The 20,769-nt window shown below is 38.1% G+C and overlaps 1 protein-coding gene across 1 annotated transcript in view; it reads right to left on the minus strand.

Annotated features, from left to right (window-relative positions):
• zcchc7 (zinc finger, CCHC domain containing 7) overlaps positions 1-20,769 on the minus strand; it is a 280,949-nt gene that overhangs the window by 52,228 nt on the left and 207,952 nt on the right. The window contains 1 exon segment of the mRNA XM_072589625.1: positions 19,005-19,040. Coding sequence (XP_072445726.1) covers positions 19,005-19,040 — 36 coding nt within the window.

Here is a 20,769-nt window from a genome sequence, read left to right on the forward strand (position 1 = left end):
ACAGGCTGGGCATAAGCCCCACTACAGTTGGCCCAAGAATTATGAAGTGCTCCCACAAATTGCTCATAATACATAAAACATTCAGAATGCCACACTATATTTTCTATTCAAAACACATTTATTTTTAACTTCTTTTGTATAATTATGTCAAAACACATTCTTCACCTAACTAAAATGGAACATTTGAAATTAATTTTCATTTCACTAATCCTGCTTGTGTAATTTGCATCTTGAGGGTAATGGAATATCTAAAAAGAGTGGTAACCAATGGAGCAATCTTTTCAGAATTATACCCTTTAGTTTATATGAACCGTCCTAACTTTTTGTGGAACTTCATAGCAAGTGAAACAGTTGGGAGTTTAATCACTGTGGAAAATGCAGCAACCAATTTGTACACAGCAAGGTCCCCAAAATACCATGAATTAGTCAGTTGATAATTTGTTTGCTATGATATCGGCTTAGAGATAAATATTGGTCAGGATACAGATTCCACTGCACACTTCGTAATAATGCCATGGATATTTTACATTGATGCTAGGGGTATTGTTATATTGTTGCAGGGCTGAACTTAAAATTTCCATCTAAAAGGTTGAGTCTCTGAAAGTACAGCACAGAGTGTCAGCCTAGATTATGTCCTCAAGACTCCACAGTGGGACTTGAGTGCACAACCTTCTAACTCAGTGGTGGGATGGCTATCCACTGAACCATGGTCAATACATAATCAACAATTAATAAAAGCTGACCACACAATAACCCAGTTAAAAATGGAAAAATATGCAGCCAAGTGACAATGGATAGACACCCAGAAGACAGATCCTGGAACAAGCAGATCATTGGTTCTCTTCTTAGATTTCACTGAACCACAAGGTCTCTAATTCATATGGGTTGAAAACTAAAGAGGTCCGTCAATCATAAAGAAGAGGGAAAAGAATCAGTGAGTTGAAGTACAGCACTCACAATACTCCCAGCAATTAATAAGAGCAAAACAAAAGTGACAAACGATTAGTCTACGATAAACAACAACTTCAAATTTCAAAGAGATCAATCAAATTTGAGATTTGATGACTTATTGCTTCATGCTGCCTCCAATCCTTAGTTGTCTATTACCATGGATTCATTCTAAATCTATCAGCTCAGAGAAGTATCTCTGCAATGTGCTGTCCTTGCCCACCCAACAAATCCTCAACGACAATCCCATCTCTCTAAGCACTTGTTCATTCAGGCCTAACTTGACCACTTGCTTCTTCCCGGTTCCAACAATCTTGATCCCTTGTGTAGCACAGTTAGTATTTACATATTGTTGTATTAATGTAAAGGTAATAACTAGCCAAGAAGCAATTCAATTAAAAGCAAAGTATTGCACATGCTCATGCTGGACTTCTGAAATTAAAACAGGAAATGCTTAAGAAACTCAGTATGTCTGACAGCATGTGCTATGATAGAAACTGAGTTACTGTTTCCGATCCAATGAAAAGTATATCTGAAGAAGAGTTAGAGTGATTTGAAATGGTAACTTTGCTTCTCTCACCACAAATGCTATCAGCCCTATTTGAGTTTTTACAGTGCTTTCTATTTTCATTATCCAAGAAGCAATTGTGATGTGTAGGTATTTCAGGAGGCCACATTCACAGCTGCACAGGGTGTCTTCTGACATGTGACAGTACAGTGGCCTAAAGCTGAATTCTTTTCAGGCAGCATGGCAAGCCGTACTAAACATAAAGAGCTTCAAACTTTGAAAGTCTGAAGTGCTTTTCATTTCTAACATATGGGAATTAGGAGGCATAATAAATATGATGGCAGCAAATGTTTGAGAATAACTTTAAAACATTTTACATTAGTTTAAACCTCATTGGAAAACTGACCTAAATTAATTCAAGAATGTGAGAAAGAAAAACTGAGTGCCTCATGCAAAAACAACAAAAAAGGAATACTGACTTGCATAGCAATGAATGCATAGTCACAACCCATGATAAACTGGGAAACTGATTATATAGTCTGAAGACTTAAAACTACATTGTATACTGACATTCAATAGTTTCCTAAAAGGCACTAGTAATGAACAGCTTGTCAGCTGCATCCTTTTCTAGGCAGGAATTGAAAGATTCTATTTATTTAACTGCGAGCTTACTGAAAATGACCCAGGCAAAACATTTGAAAGATTCAGCGACCATGTCATGGGGGTTTGGTTAGCTCAGTTTGTGAAAGAGTAATGCCAATAGTGTAGGTTCAATTCTCACACTGGCTGAGGTTACCATGAAGGACTCTCCTTCTCAACCTCTGAACTGAGATGTGGTGACCCTTAGGTTAAACCACCACCAATCAATTCACTATAATGACAGAGTGATCCATGGTAGCTTTACTTCTTTTAAACTAGCCAAAATCAAAACATTCGGCTTATCAGTATGAATTTCAAGGCCTCAGGTATGAATTAGGTTAGCCAACTGATAATTTTGTAACAAGATTGCAAAATGCAGCCAGAAAATGTAAGCTTAAGGATACAGATGAAAGGCAGATAAGATCAAACAAGTTGGACATCTGTGCACCCTGAGATACAGAAAGTACAAATCAGAAAAGGACAAGCTCACAATATTGCGGGCTGTTGACAAAATCAGAGCACAAAGCCACAAGCAGACAAATGTCTATTTTGAATAACCAAGCAGGTTAGCCTTCAGTTCAGCCAAGAGAAAGGTAGCAGGGTGAATGCAGTGAAACAACAACTGAATGTACACCAAATGGAGAAAAAGGAGCTCAACAGCAGTGTATGACCACAAATTTTAAAACTGAGGAATCAGTCCTACATAAGCTCAATCTGAAAAGATACTGGAAAGACCAAGCACTAGGGAAAAATAATGTACAAAATGAAGCTTGAACATAATAGATGACTCACTGGTGCTAGAGCAACATGACGTTTTTTTAAACATTCATGGCATATGGACATTGCTGGCTGGGCCACGGCCCATTGGGGTATAGGTATTGCTGGCTGGGCCACAATTTTGTTGTCCATCCTTAGTTGCTGTCGAGAAGCTGGCAGTGAGTTCCCTTCTTAAATTGTTGCAGTTCAGTTGATGGAAGTACACCTACAATCCCGTGAGGAAGAGATTTCCAGGAGTTTGACCCAGCGAATGAAGAAACAGCAATGTTTTGAGTGCGTAGTTTGGAAGGGAGCTTACAGGTTGTGATGTATTTCTTCTCCTTGTTCTTCAAGAAGGTAGTGGCCATGGGTTTGGAAAGTGCTGTCTAAGGCGCCTTGATGAGTTTCTTCAGTGCATCTTAACAGAGCTAAAGAGAGTGAACGTTTGAGAATGTGGTACCAATCAAATGCGCTGCTTTGACCTGGATGGTGTCCAACTTCTTGAGAGCTTAACTCATCCAGGTAAGTGGGGAATATTCCATCACACTCCTGACTTCTGCCTTGTAGATAGTAGACAGGGTTTGGGGGAAGTCAAGTGATGAGCTACTTGTTGTAGGATTCCTAGCCTCTGACCTCAGTATTTATGTGGCTAGCCCAATGGAGTTTCTGGTCAATGGAAAACCCCAGAATGTTGATAATAGGGTATTCAGTGATGCCAATGTGATGTTAGATTAGTCTTGGAGATGGTCATTGCCAGCACTTGCGTGGCATGAATGTTACTTGTCACTTTTCAGCCCAAACCTAGATATTGTCCTTTTCTTGCTGCATTTGGTCAGTTATTGTTTCAATATCTAAGGAGCTACAAATGATGCAGTCATTAGCAAGCAACCCAGTTCTGACTTTACAATGCTGGGAAGGTAACTGATGAAGGTAGTTGGATCTAGGACACTACCCTGAGAAGTGACAGCTCTAGTGATGTGATAGGACTGTTCCTACATCCAGATCAGGAGGCCCAAGTTCAAGTCTGATCAACTCCAAAGGTGTGAAAGAATATCTCTGAACTTGTTTGATTAGAAAATACATACCCTGAGATGTCCTGGAGCTGAAATGATTGATCTCAAACAACCAACTTCCTATGTGCTAGGTATAACTCCAACTAGTGGAGACGTTTCTCCCCAGTTCTTATTGACTTCAGTTTCGCTAGAGTTCCATTATGCTACACTTGGTCAAATGAGGCCTTGATGTCAATAGTAGGCAATCTTACATTACCCCTGGACTCCAGGGTGAATGGGTATGAAAGGAAACTAAAACATACATGGGCAAGGAGTATTTTGTTCCGTTAATCGAGTGCCAGATAACATAGTTAGCCAAACATCAGGACCATGCGATCTTGTTCAGATAATCCGAAATTCAGTTAATCGAATGCCGGATAATTGACGTTCCTTTGTATACAGAAATATGCCACTAAGTCTGAGAACTCATTAGACATATGAACCATATAATTACATAAAAGGTTTGGATGCAATATTCCCCAGAGAAAAAGAAATTCAAACAACCACTCAGATGAAGAAGGAAGTCAGAAATAAGCTCACAAAACCAGTGCACAAAGTAACATCAGACTAAAATAGACTTTTCTGCAAAGTTTGGAAGAAAATATTTATCATAGAAAAGGTTTTCTGGAAGTGAACAATGTCATGTTAACAGCTTATGGGGGAACTTGGATTTCACATTTAGGGATAATGTGGCTGAGAGAGGCAAAGTAAAAGATGTTAACTGTATGTCTATGTCATTATAACAGTTCATAGAGTTAGAGATGTACAGCATGGAAACAGACCCTTCGATCCAACCTGTCCATGCCGACCAGATATCCCAACCCAATCTAGTCCCACCTGCAAGCACCTGGCCCATATCCCTCCAAACCCTTTCCTATTCATATACCCATCCAGCTGCCTGATAAATGTTGCAATTGTACCATCCTCCACCACTTCCTCTGGCAGCTCATTCCATACACATACCACTCTCTGTGTGAAAAAGTTGCCCCTTAGGTCTCTTTTATATCTTTCCCCTCTCAACCTAAACCTATGCCCTCTAGTTCTAGGCTCCCTGACCGAAGGAAAAAGACACTGCCTATTTACTTTATCCATGCCCTTCATAATTTTGTAAACCTCTATAAGGTCACCCCTCAGCTTCCGACGCTTCAGGGAAAACAGCCCCAGCCTGTTCAGCCTCTCCCTGTAGCTCAAATCCTCTAACCCTGGCAACATCTTTGTAAATCTTTTCTGAACCCTTTCAAGTTTCACAGCATCCTTCCGATAGAAAGGAGACCAGAACTGCACACAATATTCCAACAGTGGCCTAACCAATGTCCTGTACAGCCGCAACATAACCTCCCAACTCCAGTACTCAATAAAGGAAAGCATACCAAACGCCTTCTTCACTGTCCTATCTACCTGCAACTCCACTTTCAAGGAGCTATGAACCTGCACTCCAAGGTCTCTTTGTTCAGCAACACTCCCTAGGACCTTATCATTAAGCGTATAAATCCTACTACGATTTGTTTTCCTAGAATGTAGCCACTTCTCAGACCATTGGTCCATCTGATCAAGATCCTGTTGTAGTCTGAGGTAACCCTCTTCGCTGTCCACTACACCTCCAATTTTGGTGTCATCTGCAAACTTACTAACTGTACCTCTTATGCTCACATCCAAATCATTTAAGTAAATGACAAAACGTAGTGGACCCAGCACCGATCCTTGTGGCATTTCACTGGCCACAGGCCTCCAGTCTGAAAAAAAACCCCTCCACCACCACCGTCTGTCTTCTACCTTTGAGCCAGTTCTGTATCCAAATGGCTAGTTCTCCCTGTATTCCATGAGATCTAACCTTGCTAATCAGTCTCCCATGGGGAACCTTGTCGAATGCCTTGCTTTGGTTCTACAATATTGGATTGAGCCTTTGTAGATTATCCCCATTAACCATAGGTGAGTGATGCAACACTTAGGGTTGAAGATATTCAACCAGTGAAATGCACCCCCTGAACAGATACAAATATACTCAAAGTGTTTCAATGCAACAACTGGAAAATGTGATACTCGAAATTGAAGATAACATACAGGAAAAAAGTCTGACATTTTAGGACAAAAAAAAAGTGTTACTCTGCTTCCACAAGAATTGGAAACAGTCTTGGTGCAAGAAGCAAAGTTAATAATGTCCATAACTCCAGTTCCACCTTCAGTTGAGTCTAAATATGCCAATATAGAGAGAGCGTGCTTTGGCAGTTGCATGTAGATAGGAGAAGTTCAACACATGTCTCCATGGGAGGCAGTTCACAGTGGGGATTGATTGCTGTCCAGTAGCACAGATCTACAAGAAACATTTGTGCAATGCAGAGGCAAAACCAAAGAGGTTACTCTTGAGGTTTATAAAATATAATTTTATTCTGAAATTCATGACAAGAGAAATGGTGCTGGCAGATATTTCATCTTGGTTAATTGCCATAGGGTAAGCAAAAGATTAGAGATCTAGTCAGAAAAAAATCACCACCTACAGGATGCAAAGAAAAGAAGCTACAGATGCTCTTTCAGTGATTGATCTGGGATGCCCTCATAAGACACAGCTGGCAATATGACTGTACTGCTCGATCAGATGACATGTCAATAGATCCAGAATAATCATTTCCAAAACAATGCAGGAAAATCTTCTCGAAACGATACATGAAGGGCACATGGGAACAGAAAAATTAAAACTCACAGCTAAATCAGTTAAGCATTGAATAGATATCTACAAATAATTTGAAAACATGGTGACTACATGTACTGTGTGACAGATGTGCAAAAAAGTACAGAAAACACAGCAGAAAGATGACAGATAGCTATTTAAGCGTCACATAGATGGGAGGAGCTGATTTGTTCATACACAATTACGAATGGTATCGAGAGTGGGGTGCTGGAAAAGCTCAGCAGGTCAGGCAGCATCCGAGGATCAGGCCCTGATGCTGCCTGACTTGCCATGCTTTTCCAGCACCCCACTCTCGTCTCTGATCGCCAGCATCTGGCGTCCTCACTTTCTCATAATCAAGAATGGTGCCTTATCGAAACAGACTGGCGCTCAAAGTTTGTTTTCATTCGTAAGATGAAAGATGTGGTTTTATCCAGAAGATGAAGGAATTGAAAACCCAAAACAATCAGAAGCTCTGTTTATTGAGCAAGGGAGTTCAGAAACATTAATATGTGACAATGCACCAAAACGTGCCTCCAGAAAATTTAAGGAATTCACTAAACAGCATTGGTTTAATATCATCACCATACTACTCTGAGACATGAGTTTATAGAAAGACGATCAAATGAATTTTTACGAAATGCCAAAAGACAATCCAAACCAAGATTTATTGTCATTCCGACCCATGGCTCTCAAGGTTAAAATGAAATAACCTACAAAGCTGCTGAATGGAATAAAATATAAATTTACTCTTCCAAGCAAAGGTGACCAAGAACACTTCACTGAAACACAAGAAAGAGGAGGTCAACACTTCAGCAACCATATCAATTGTTCCCTGAAGGACTGAATGGACAAAATGTACATATTCAGGATCCAATCGAAAAGCCGGGAGCCCAGCAAAAGTTGATGTTGAAACAGAGACCCCCAAGGTCATACATAATTTAGACAAAAACCAGTAAGCATATTTGACTTGCACTCGAGCTGGTAAACCAGAAGATGACTAACAACAACAACATGGAAAACTTTACTATCCAGGGAGACACATTAGCAACAGCAAGCAGGATTCCTGCAACACCAGGAGCAACATTCACAATGCTGTTTGTGCAGTATGCCCACTCACCACTGAGAACAAACAGCAAACCAACAAAATGGAGATATATCTTATCATCTAACAAATACTGTGAATAAAAAAGTTTTAGAAATTAATACATGCTATAAAGATGCAAAATTCTGTGAATGTGAAATAAAAACAGAAAATACTGGAAACATTCAGATCAGGAAGCATCTATGGAGATAAAAATTACCCTCTGAACTGAACACTGGATAACGATTTCATGTATTCCCCATTCCTATTTCATTTTCTTTCTCCTTGCAGACTGGACTTTGCTTTATATTTTCTCTCAGTTTAGTTGTAGTCAGCACCAGCAAGACCACACTTTCTGTAAACAAATCTTTTGTTAATTTACTTTTCCTATTAGCATTCACTTTTGCTCTGCACCACATCACTTTTGTCCTGCCTTCAGCCTCATCATAGATATTCGCTCCCTTCCTTTTGCTGTCCTGTACCTTTCACTGGTATGAAACCTGTAACATATCAAACTTTTCAAATTTTAAAAAGTAATTGAACCGAAACATTTAACTTTGTTTCTCTGTCCATAGATGCTACCAGACTTGCTGAATATTTCTAGCATTTACTGCTTTTAAAAAAAATTCCAGTGAAGCACATGCTTGAATTAATAGCAATAGTATGGGCAGCAGTTCTCGTTCAAACTCCTTCCTCAGCTTTCCAAAAAATATTTTTAAAGACTGGTCACTTGTAGCAGCTGGGATTAGAGAATTATATCCACAATAATAATAGTTAAGGGAAAGAAACAAGGAAACAGTGACACAAAAAACTTAGAAGTAGATGAACAGAATTTCAGGCTGGGAAATAAATATCCGTTTAATATCAGCTGTTATAAAAGAAACAGACTTTACAGTTCCTTATTGTATCCCTATGAAACTCCCCTGAGTAGATTAATCGATGTGCACTCTCTTCAACACAAGGTTCCACATACAGCAACAGAAGAGAATGGAAAATATGTCTTATGTAGTTTTTCTTCCAAGGAGCTTTCTTCCACTTTACAGCTAATGAAGCATTTCTGAAATCTAGTTACTGGTGTAATATAGGAACCACGGCAGTCTGTGCACAAACTCTCATAAACAGCAATATGATAATTACTGGATGGGATGTTTATGATATTGATTAGGGAAAAACACAGGTCAGGGAACTGGGGATAACTTCCTTACTGCTCTCTGAAATAGAGCCATTTGCATCCTCACAAGTGGAGTGGTTGTGTGTTACGGAGGGAGAAGGGGGTGCGCATGTGTGGGAAATGTGTGTGCCTGTGAAGGGGCTGTGGGCTGTGTGTGCATGTGGGGTGTGTGTTCTCTCTTTAACATTTCGTCTGAAAGCTGGTAGCTCTTACAGTGCAGCACTCATCAGTACTGTACTGATGTAAACTGACTCAGAGATGAGATTGCTACCAACTGAGCCATAGCTAACACAAATTCCATCTCTAAGTCCTGTGAAAAAGGTCACTTCTCATTGAGTACTAGCCTTTACTTGTGAATGACAAGAGCTCTGGTGTATTCGGTCTAATCTCGAAGACAAAACACAAATCCACTCCATATTTACTCCAAGATTAGAGATGAAAGTTACCTTCAAAATTAAACAAATATGGCTAAAATGTACGAAAGGCTCAAATTATCAAAAATAAAACAAATTCCTCTCGAACAGAAGCAAAAACAAATGCTCAAAAGATACCCATTATAAAAACCACATGACCACATTACAATCCAGCATTTTACATATAATTTGCTAGTTAGCTGTGGATTACTATTCTTTTTTATAGGTCATAAAGAAAAGATTAACATGAAACAGATATATTTTCTAAAGAAAAACTTTGGAATGCAGTCCCACCAAAACAAAATATACGTCAATTTAGCCTTGGAATTCTTGACAATGATGCAAGGAATATTTTCACCAGTAGATGGCACTGTGGATCTTAATTACTGTACAAACCACTCATTTGTGTAAGGTGTAGTGTCTTTCCAGAAACTTCACATTTTTTTTACTCAAAATAGAATTTAGTCCAGACAAATATTTAGTTTATCTTGGCTGATGCTCTCACAATCTCACCATTTACATTTCCTTATTGCAATACCAAAGCTAACTACAAATCTTCTTTCAACAAATATGTGAAAAGAAAACATGTATCTGAACCAATTATGAAACAGTGCAGGTGATACAATAATTGACAAAGGAAAAAAAATGGAGGAGTAGTAGCCATGATAGTGAAGGATAACATAAGGACAATAGTGTGGGAGGATCTAGGCTCCAGATCGAGAACTAGCATTAATATAGTTGGACATTAGGGACTAACAAGGTTCAAAAATATTGATGGGGGCAATTAATAGTCTCTTTAACAGTATGTATAAATTGGACAAAGCATTAAGCAAGAAATAATAGTCATTTGTAACAAAGGCAATATAGTAAGTGGGAAGGTACTGACATAATGGTAACACCACTGGACCAGTAATCAAGAGGCCCAAGCTATTGCTGTGGGGACAAGATTCAGATCTCACCACGGCAGCTGGTGAAATTTAAATTCAACTAATAAATTGATATTAAAAGCTAGTACAATGATGACCATGAAGCCATTGTCAATTGTTGGAAAAACAGCATTTGCTTCACTAACGTTCTTAGAAAAATGAAATCTAAGTGGTGTGGCCTCCATATGACTCCAGACCCACTCTTAAATGCCCTCTGAAATGGCCTAGCAAGCCACTAGATGTATCTAGTTTAGGAAAAGTGAATAAATCAGACTGACCACCCAGCAACAACCTTGATGCTGGAAATAAATAACAATAGCAAGCCCAACCTTGTCGATCCTCTTAATATCTAGGGGCCTGTGCCAAAGTTGAAAGATTTCATAATCAAGGGACTGTCTGATAAAGTCATACTCACCAAAACATACCTTACAGACAATGATGCAGACACCACCATCAGCATACCTGGATATGCCCTACACTACCAGGAAGACAGACTCACTGAAGGTGGCATTACATTCATTGTTATATAGTTGGGAGGGAGTTTCCCCGAGAGTTGTTATAGAATATCACTTGAAGCTATACAATGACAATTGACTCTGAACCCCATGTAGTCATAGGGCATCAGATCAAACACCCTGGGCCAGAGAACCAACTGCTGATTACCATCTATCCCTTCCATTTGGGTGATGAATCAGAGCTCCTCCATGTTGAGCACAGTTTGGAAGGGGCACAATGGATGGTAGCAGCACACATGGTACTCTGGGAGACTTCAACGCCCATCAAAGATTGGCTCAGTAACACGACTACTGATCAAGCTGGCTGTGTCCTAAAGGATATAGTGGTCAGGCTGGATCTGTGGAAGATGGTGCGTGAATGAACAAGTACACGACTTTATTGATAGGAGTGACCATTGCATAATCCTTGAGCTGGCAAAGTTCCATATTCACACTGAAGATACCATTCATTGTGATGTGTGGCACTACCATGATGCTAAATGGAACAGATTGCAAACAAATGTAGCAACTCAAATCTAGGCATCTATGAGGTGCTGTGGATTGTCATCAGTAGGAAAATTGTATTCAACCACAAGATGTAAACTCTTGACCTGGCACTTCACCATTACCCTTGAGTTACGGGTCAACACTGATGAAATAATAACACAGGACAACTTGCATGGCAAACAATAAAATCAGCAAGCAATAGATGCAGCTAAGTGATCCCACAACCCATGGGTTAGCTTTGTAGTCCAACCATATTCAATCGTGAATGGAGAAGGACAGCTAAATAGATTATCTGCAACAAGTAGAGTTATGAAGATGAGGTCAAATATGCTGAGGATTAGCGGATGAGCCATAATTTTATTTAACAACAAAGCACAGTCAGTGGGTGAAAGGCCTACACCTTTTGGTCATTAGCTTTAAAGGTATCAGTCTTCAGGCAATCTGATTCGCTCCACATGATGTCAAGCAATAGCTAAAGGTAGTAGATACTGCAAGGGTTAAGGGCACTGACAATATTTTGACAATAGCACTGAAGACATGTGCTCCTGAATTAGTTGCATCATAGCCAAGCTCTTCAAGTATGACTGCAATACCGGCACTACCCAGCAATGTGGAAAATGTGCACACAAAAAGCAGGATAAATCCAACCTGGCCAGTTCGTGTCCCAGTTTACTCTCAATCATCAGCAAAATCAAACAGCATTCACAGCAACCTTCAGCTGTAAGTGCCGATTGGATAATTCATCTCTGCCCCCTCCAGTGATCCCCAGCGTCACAGATACCAGTCTTGAGCCAATTCAGTTTACTTGATGTGATATCATGAAATGGCTGGAGCCAGTGGATACTACAAAGGCTATGAGAAAGTGAGGACTGCAGATGCTGGAGATCAGAGCTGAAAAATGTGTTGCTGGAAAAGCGCAGGAGGTCAGGCCAGAAGGGCTTATGCTTGAAACGTCGATTCTCCTGCTCCTTGGATGCTGCCTGACCTGCTGCGCTTTTCCAACAACACATTTTTCAGCTACTACAAAGGCTATGACAAATGGCTGACAACATTCCAGTAACAGTACTAAAGACTAGTGCTCCAGAACTTGCTGCTCTCCAAACCAAGATGTTCCACGACATTAAATCTTGAATGAGCAGAAACATGACTGAAATTTTAAAAGCTTTAAGGATATGCTTTCAGCCCCAAGTTAATATTATGTAGGAATAGGTACACATTTGGTACGAGGGAACAAAGTGAAAAAGTGAAAAACTGGGAGCAGGGATAAGCAATTCAACCTCTTGAGCCTGCTTCTCCTTTTAATATATTTCTGGCTGATCTCATCTCATCTCAGTTCAACTCAACTCAACTCAACATTTCTTACCATTCCCCATAACCTTTTAACCCATTACTAATGAAAAATCTATCTCCTCTTCAAAATTATTGAGTGCCCTGGTGTCCACAGTCTGATATTGAATTATATAGATTAACAAGCCTTTGAGAGAAGTTATTCCTCTTCATCTCGGTTTTAAACCTACCACCCCTTATCCTAAAATTATGACCTCTTGTTCTAGATTACCCCACAAGGAAACATCTGCTTTACATCTACTTTGTCAATTCCCCCTTAGCATCTTATACACATCAACGAAGTCTCTCATCCTGCTAAATTCAAGCAAGTATGAGCCTAAACCACTCAATCTCTCCTCATAAAACAAACCTTTCATCTCTGGAATTAATCTTTTCATATCAAACATGCAATATCATTAACAAAGCTTGCGGAAACCTTCTAACTTGCATAATTATAGGCTGAGCTAGTTAAGGACAGGACTATATGAGGGAAAAGGTGAAACGTGAAAGCATGCCTACTGACAGAAGACAAACTTAGAAGAGTACTGACCTGTGCAGAAGTGCTGAAGTTGTGAATCAACAGCTAAAGCATATTCATAGCAGAACTGAGCAAGTCTTGCAACATGACAATGGATACTCCAGGCACAAAGGGCAGGAAACAAATACTGCACAAGACATCATGCAAAACAGATCACGTTATGTCCAGTGTAGGGAAACCACTGTTTTCACTGCAACAAGCTGAATCATTTTGCACATAAATGTACGGCTGAAAAGAAGCAGAACAGGTACAGGTGGCCACTGGAGAGATATTGGCTGAAAACTCTAATGAATATACCATTCAACGGATTGGTTAAACCAAGTTTGACAGGTGAGATTGTTGGAATGAGGTTGGTGGAAGACAAAATGCCAGATAGACACTTGTGTGTCATAAAATATCACACCTTCACAGACATGTGCAAAGTGGGTCACAACATGGCAATCTAAAAATTAAATGCTCAAAAGTAAGGTTGGACTATATGATAGAACCATACTTGCTCTGAGAAGACAAATTATTCCATGAGGCCATTGCAACAACATGAACGAGGATCTGAAGTTCCGGATACTAAATGGCAAGAAACTGGCACCATTTTAGATGAAGTATGTCTAAAGCTTGGATTGGTAACTCTCAATGTACCAAAAGTGTCACAAAACATAATACTATTGGCCTTGGTACAGAAATCACAAATAGAAAGGTGTTTTCACAGGGTGAGGATGTTTTCCAGGGAATATCATCTTGAAGTTTGATATGAAGGCAAACCAATTCAACACCTGCCAAGCAAAGTAACCTGTTCCTCTCAAGGAAAAGCAAGACAGAAGAGCTGGAAAAATAGTGAATAACTAAGTGACAACTTGAACAAAATGGATTAGCAGCATGGTAGCAGTGAAACAACTTAGAAAGTTGAGAAAGATATCAACAGACACCATGAGATAGTTAGTGAACTTTCTGGACTGAAGAACCTGCTAGTTTCTGGATGCAGAGGCACAACGGAAGAAGTCATTGCTACCCACTATTAAAATCTGGTGTGATTGCTTGCATGAGCTTGCCAGGTAAACCCTGAAGAAAACATTACAATTTAAAATGTCCAAAATGAAGTGGATGTGCCACACACTGACAGCAGGTGGTGACAGCTGAAGCAGCAATGTAGCAACTAGCAGATCTAAAAGCAGTGCAGCAAGATTGTAAGATTTGTCAACTATTTTGCAAAATTCTTGCTCAATTTATCCTGAGTGTAACCAATATGCCAACTCATGGTCAAGGATGTGCAGTGGTACTGGGGTATGGAACAAGAAACAGCATTCACTAAAATTAAGCAGCTGGTGATGAAATGCCAGTGCTGAAATACTACAATGCAAATGAATAAGACATTCAGCAGTGTGATGCAAGTAAGACAGGACTTGAAGCAACCACAATGCAACAGTAAACTCGTCGTTTTGTATCCAGGGTACTAACACAAACTGAAAGACATTACATCCAGATCAAGAAACAGTGTCTAATCATTATCTTTACTTGTAACTACTTTCATCAATGACTACTTGGATGAGACAAAGTGGCACTCATGTCTGACTGCAACCACTTCAATGCATTGTCCTCAAGCCACTAATGATACAAGATATCCCAGACAGAACATGGATGAAGCTGGGAGTAGATTTCTTGACTCTTGCAGGAACTGATCATCTTGTCACAGTAGACTACTATCCTGATTACTGGGAGATTTGATTTAATTTATTACTATCATGTGTACCAAGATACAGTGAAAACTGTTGTTTTACATGCTTTACTAGCAGATCGTACAATGCATCAGGTAACAGAACAGACTGCAGGATACAATGTTAAAGCTGCCGAGAAGATACAGAGAGAGATCAATATTAGTATTAGAGACGTCCATACAAACGTCTGACAACAAACTGACCAGTTGACTTCAATGTCTACCCTTGAGACTGTCAAATGCCTAAAAGCACACTTCAGCCATTATGGTGTCATTGACATTGTCACGAGCAACAATGGCCTTCGATTCATGAGTGAAAAATTCAATACTACGCACCATCTCCAAAATATCACTGGTCAAATGGAAAGGATACAGCAATGGTAAAAATGTAGAATAAATCCCACATAGATGTATATAAGGCCTTGAGTGGAGGAAGACACCTATCGAAGGCATGGAAAGTAGTCCAGTAAGAAGACTAACATCATGCCACGCACAAATTATTCTTTCAATATCAAAAAGGCAACTGAAGCCAAAAGTAGTAACAGCTGAGTGTGTTTGGGGGGAGGGGGAGAGAGCGCAGGGAGGGAGGGAAATCAAGGTTAAATAGTAGAAAGCCAAATTTAATTTTGACAAGACTGCTAAACCATTGCCAGGTTTGAGTGTTGGGAGAGCAAGTCAGGACACAAACATTCAACAATCTTAACTGTGACCTTTACTGTACATGGTGCAAGTGAATGACTAGCTAAATGTCACAACTGCAGGTACAAATGCTGAATGGCAGAAGCTATTTCTCAACTGCAGACGACTAAACAGGAAGAGGTGAATGCAGAACTGACACAGAAGACACATCAACCATCAGACCCAGAGATCCACAGCAACCCTACACCAGAAACAGAACAAAGCAACAACAAATGACACAGGAACACCAGTCCCTGTTGAAATACTCAGATGTACAGGGAATGACAACAATGCACACATGCTCAATTAAGAAACCAGCACAATTTAATGACTGTGCAGAGACTAATGGAAATAACAAGCTGCCAAAGCATGAGAACAGTATAGATATTTGGAACCTTAGGTAACTAAAATTGTACATAACAAAGCATTCCACTTTTTGTATAAAAACAGAATGTTTGGATTGAAATGCAATCAAGTACAAATGCCACAGCCATGCTATCACTACCATGAGGCACACATCTTAAGCTTCACTTCAACATAGTCCTCATGTTGAACAGACTGTTGTGTTGTACACACAAAGAGGCAGGTAAAGATAGCTCAGGTACAGAATGTTTATGTACTAGCAGAATGCTGGGTCATTAAATGGCCTGTTCCCATTGTTACAAGCTTAAGTATTTGCATTAATGCATAATTTCTGTTCAAATATATAACAGCATGGAAAATCTATACACTATATTTGCAAGGTTTCATCTTGATGTGACTATATCTCAGCAGACAAAGATCTATACTTTAAGATGAAAATGGGTTCTGCTAAGAGAAAGTGAGGACTGTAGTTGCTGGAGATCAGAGTCAAGACTGTGGTGCTGGAAAAGCACAGCAGGACAGGCAGCAGCCAAGGAGCAGGAGAATCGATGTTTCGGGCATAAGCCCTTCGTCAGTAAAGTGTTTCTGCTGCACATGTTTACATGGTACCAAAGATTTTCATTAGTGAATATATTTCAAAATCCAAATTTATTGAACTGTGTTTCCCATGCAATCCATTATACATCCCAGAATAACTTACCACATATTATATGGGTCTACACTGCAATATGCAAACCTACATTATGGCTATTTTAACTTTTTTTTGGAAGTTTTAACTCCTATTGTCTTCTGTTGCTATGCAATAGTTGAATAGAGATAGAACAACATGAAATCCAGTAAACACAGTATGCTCTTAAAAATGCGTAGAGTATACTACATTGAATCACAACTATATATTGCTTGTTTGGTGCAAATCAGAACAGGACACATGAATAAGTAAGCAATCTTAATGCATATCATACAATCACTGGTACCTCAGTGATGTTTCAAAATAAACAGTTGGGTGATTTTCTGGTTAAATGCTCAACTTAAAGAAAGGTAGAGTATCAGAGTGATACTTTTTCATATTTCCCGCAGAAAACATTACACTTGTTGCATTTATTTTCAAATATTGATGAACTGTGTATGGGAAAACATACATAAAAATATTTCAACTTGTTTAAATCTTGTTAGAAGAGTAAAATATTCATTTAGAACAGACTGTTTTCTTTGTTATGCAACTGGAGTTCAACTATGACAGAGTTCTTTGAAAGTCAGTACTATGTTTTTATCATACCCAAAAATCAGCCTTTTTTCATTTTTTTTAGTGCTTTGCATTGTGGGCCTGCTTATTTGATGTGGAATTCTAAATTCTACAATTTTTTTTCAGAAATACAATTACAGAAAATCGGATAGAAAAACAGATTTATCAGAAGCTATTCAAGTCCTCCAGCTCCTCAGAATGTTAATTCAGACCCTGTCTTTTTAGAAAATGACACTAATGGAACATGTCCTGCAGTTAGATCTTTCTTATTATGACAGTGTAACCATCCCAATCCCTTTTGAAATCTGACACTCTTCATGCTTACAATTTTAATTTCATTTACACACTCTTCAAGTAAATCACTATTTTTTAAAGTGGGTTTGAGGGGCTTATTTGAGGACCTTTTCACCTGCTGCTGTAAGACGACAGACATACCCTGGGGTACATAGATCACAGAAACAATAGTGACGTAGAGTGATTATTGAGACATATCGACTAAGAAGGACATAACCAATTTTAAACCTTCATATATCGTGGGGGTGTTAATTTAATACACTACAATTTGCTGGGAGGTGTTTCCAAATGCAACTGACATAGTTGTTTTTCATGTCACCAAGGCACTGAGTGTATAACTGTTTTGACATAGAGGATGCAACCAACAGCTATACTTTACCATCACTAATAAAAAGCATGTAAATCATTATTCATATGGTCTCACGCAAATTAAAGTTTACAAATCACTCAATTAAAAAGAAATCAAAACATTGGAAGTTGGGGAGGTTATAGATACAGATTAAGATAAAAGAGTAGTAAAACATATGTCTTTATTTATAGGTCAATGTTATAGCCAAAAATGTTTAATCTTACATTGACTTTATTGGTCTAAGACTTTTCGTATGAATTGTGCTTTCCTGCAAAAAATCTCATATCTTTAGAACTAATAAAGTGAAGATTCAGGAAATTCTTTAAGATGACATATTCTCGAAATAAAAGTTTTTAAAAGGGTCATGTTGCTTTGAGACTCAAGTCCATTCTGCATGCAGGTGAAATAACACTTTTGTTACATCCAGCAAAAATAAATCTAGTGACCTCTGATTAACAAAGGTATGCCTAATTTAAAAATCAAAAGCATTACTACAAAAGGTACTTGAATTGTGCACGAGAGATCATTTGTCATTTTAAAAGGATTTGACTGCATTAATTAAAAGCAATTATGGTCTTATGAAACAACTTTTGAGAGAATTTACTTCATATGGGTCTTTTGGCAAAGGCATGACATCAGTTGTTTGTGAAATTTGAAGTTACATTAATTAAATCAGTCTGATGCTGCATGATACAGATTGTAAAATTTAACACCGCTATTGCATAAACTGAAATCCGTGGGGATTTCCACATTTTCTTTAACATTTTAGCAAAACAATAAATGGTATGCTTCATTATTGACTTTAAGGTTTTTTTTTGCAGAAGTGAGGATAGAAAAAGAGTAGGAATGTCACTTGAGGTGTGAAATTGCAAATACCTGTAAAACCAAAAGGTGGAAACAGAATTCTCCTTGAATATTCTGAATGGAACGAACTTTACAAAGACAAGGGAATTACGTTCTGAGGTATACTGTCCTTTTCTTCACAAGAAAAATGAAATGAATGCAATCACAAAAGGACAGAGTCCCATCTATTTGTAACAGGTACACATGCAGCCTTGGTATGTAATTACCAGTGCTGATAAATATCCATTTTATTCAACAGATTCTACCTGAACAAACAATGACCAAAAAAAAATCTGTAAAATGATACTGTATTTCCTACTCAACCAAAACTTCACCACTTTTTTGGCACACCAAAGTATCTGCACCAGCATTCACATACCAAAGCACGGAATACAAAATTAAAATTACTGATTTGTCTGTGATGATACATTAAAAAATTTTAAAAGAGGCAAATTTTACTTCTGTTAAATTAAATTGAAGTTTTAGTAAAAGAAATTACCGTTAAATGATACTGTCTCCATATTTCAGGACAAGCCTGTAAGAAAGGGAAAAAAACCCATCAAATGTGATACATCAGCTTAACAGGATGAATGTTTTGGTCTAATAAACATCTTTGTTTGAAAAGTGGTTGGAGTGGATTACATGAAAGCTTCATTCTATGACTCTATAAATGCAAACATTACCAGTCTAGTCAACAGTTCTAATGGCATCATAAATAAAGGAACAAAAGAACTAATTTTGAAAATAAGTATTTTAAAACAAATCAGTGGAGTGTTCAGTATTTGGAATCATAGCAAAATTGCTATTGGTTAACAACCCACTAAATACAGATAATTCCAATTTATCGCTCAAACCTTCTTTGAACTTAAAGAAGGAGATTTCATGAGAGATTCTCTGTTAACAAGCAACAGTCCCTGCAAAGAAGAGAAAACTTTTTCATACAAGCACTTCAAACATTGCTACATCTGCAAAATAGTATCTTTATTTTTAAGCAAATGTAGGTCGCTCAATGCTAACAAGCTTGCTGTTTCCTATTCATTAATTAAGGAATGCTGAAACTCAGGGATTTTTTGATCCAATTGCAAATACCACAATACATTTAAGTAAAAGTGCCATTGTGGGTACTCATATTCTTGTATTCTTCTTTACATTTTACAATGTAAACAACTACTTGAAATTTTTTTTTAAGTTATGGAGTGACCAAAGCAATGTCTACTGATTATATAATTTGTTGAATATTTATGGAAGTACTGAAATTCCTATAGCAATAATTTTTACATTAAAACGTTGCTGAGAACAAGATTTTTTTACGTGAGTCTTTAAAAGCAACAAATATTAAGAGAATAAAAGGTGGAAGAATTTGTTTGCTACAGTCAAGTAGATAGGAATTCAGCTTTTAAAAAAATAACATTCATTGTAAATAAAAATTCTGTTCTTATATATTCAAATTTTTCTTCTCACAAATAGCAAAGGAAATGCCTTTGGACATTCCTTTATTTTTGCTTACTGGCAGTCTTTCAGGATGAAGTAATTAGGATTTTAAACACACAAATAAAGTCATCCACTTAGTGTACTAAAGACAACTACCATCTAAATGCTCTACACTGAATTTTCGTTTTAAATATTCAGAAAATAATTATTTCCTCCTGTTTGTATGTGGAGTTCCTAAAGTGTAACTGGTGTTTAAAAAATACAGGATCAGCAAGGCATGTGATAGTTTAACCAGACGACATTTACACAAAAATGTGTAGCAGTTTAGCAGCAGGAACTCCAGGATTGCAGTGGAGGACGACGGATCCAGGCCTATGGCTGAACGAGAAGCTGGACCTGTTCCAAAGACAACCTCACTTTATTGAGATAAGACTATAAGATGAATGTTATTCTTTTATTTTTCTGGCTCTATATTGTGCGTTTTAAGAGATCGGAGAGAGGCGACCCTAAACAACATTTTTCACTGTATTTGTAGTAAATACACATTATAATAAATCAAATCAAATCACTGCAGGTTAACCTTTAGAAGATACAAAGGATAAAATACTCTCTGGAACATTCATTCATTATCACTAAGCTTGTAGCAAATTGTACACAGTTTATTTCTCACTTTAATTTTGGGAAATTGGTTGATCTACTTTTTCTTGCTGTGTGTTCATCTCGATACGTACTGGTATAATATTACAGTTACTAACAACATTTTCTTTCCATTCTTTTCCTATAGCGATAAGTGAACATTATAGTGGGATGACACAAATGACAAGAAATGAGTG

Source organism: Chiloscyllium punctatum, chromosome 2 (assembly GCF_047496795.1).
Source record: "Chiloscyllium punctatum isolate Juve2018m chromosome 2, sChiPun1.3, whole genome shotgun sequence".
In the NCBI taxonomy this organism is placed as follows: Eukaryota; Metazoa; Chordata; class Chondrichthyes; order Orectolobiformes; family Hemiscylliidae; genus Chiloscyllium; species Chiloscyllium punctatum.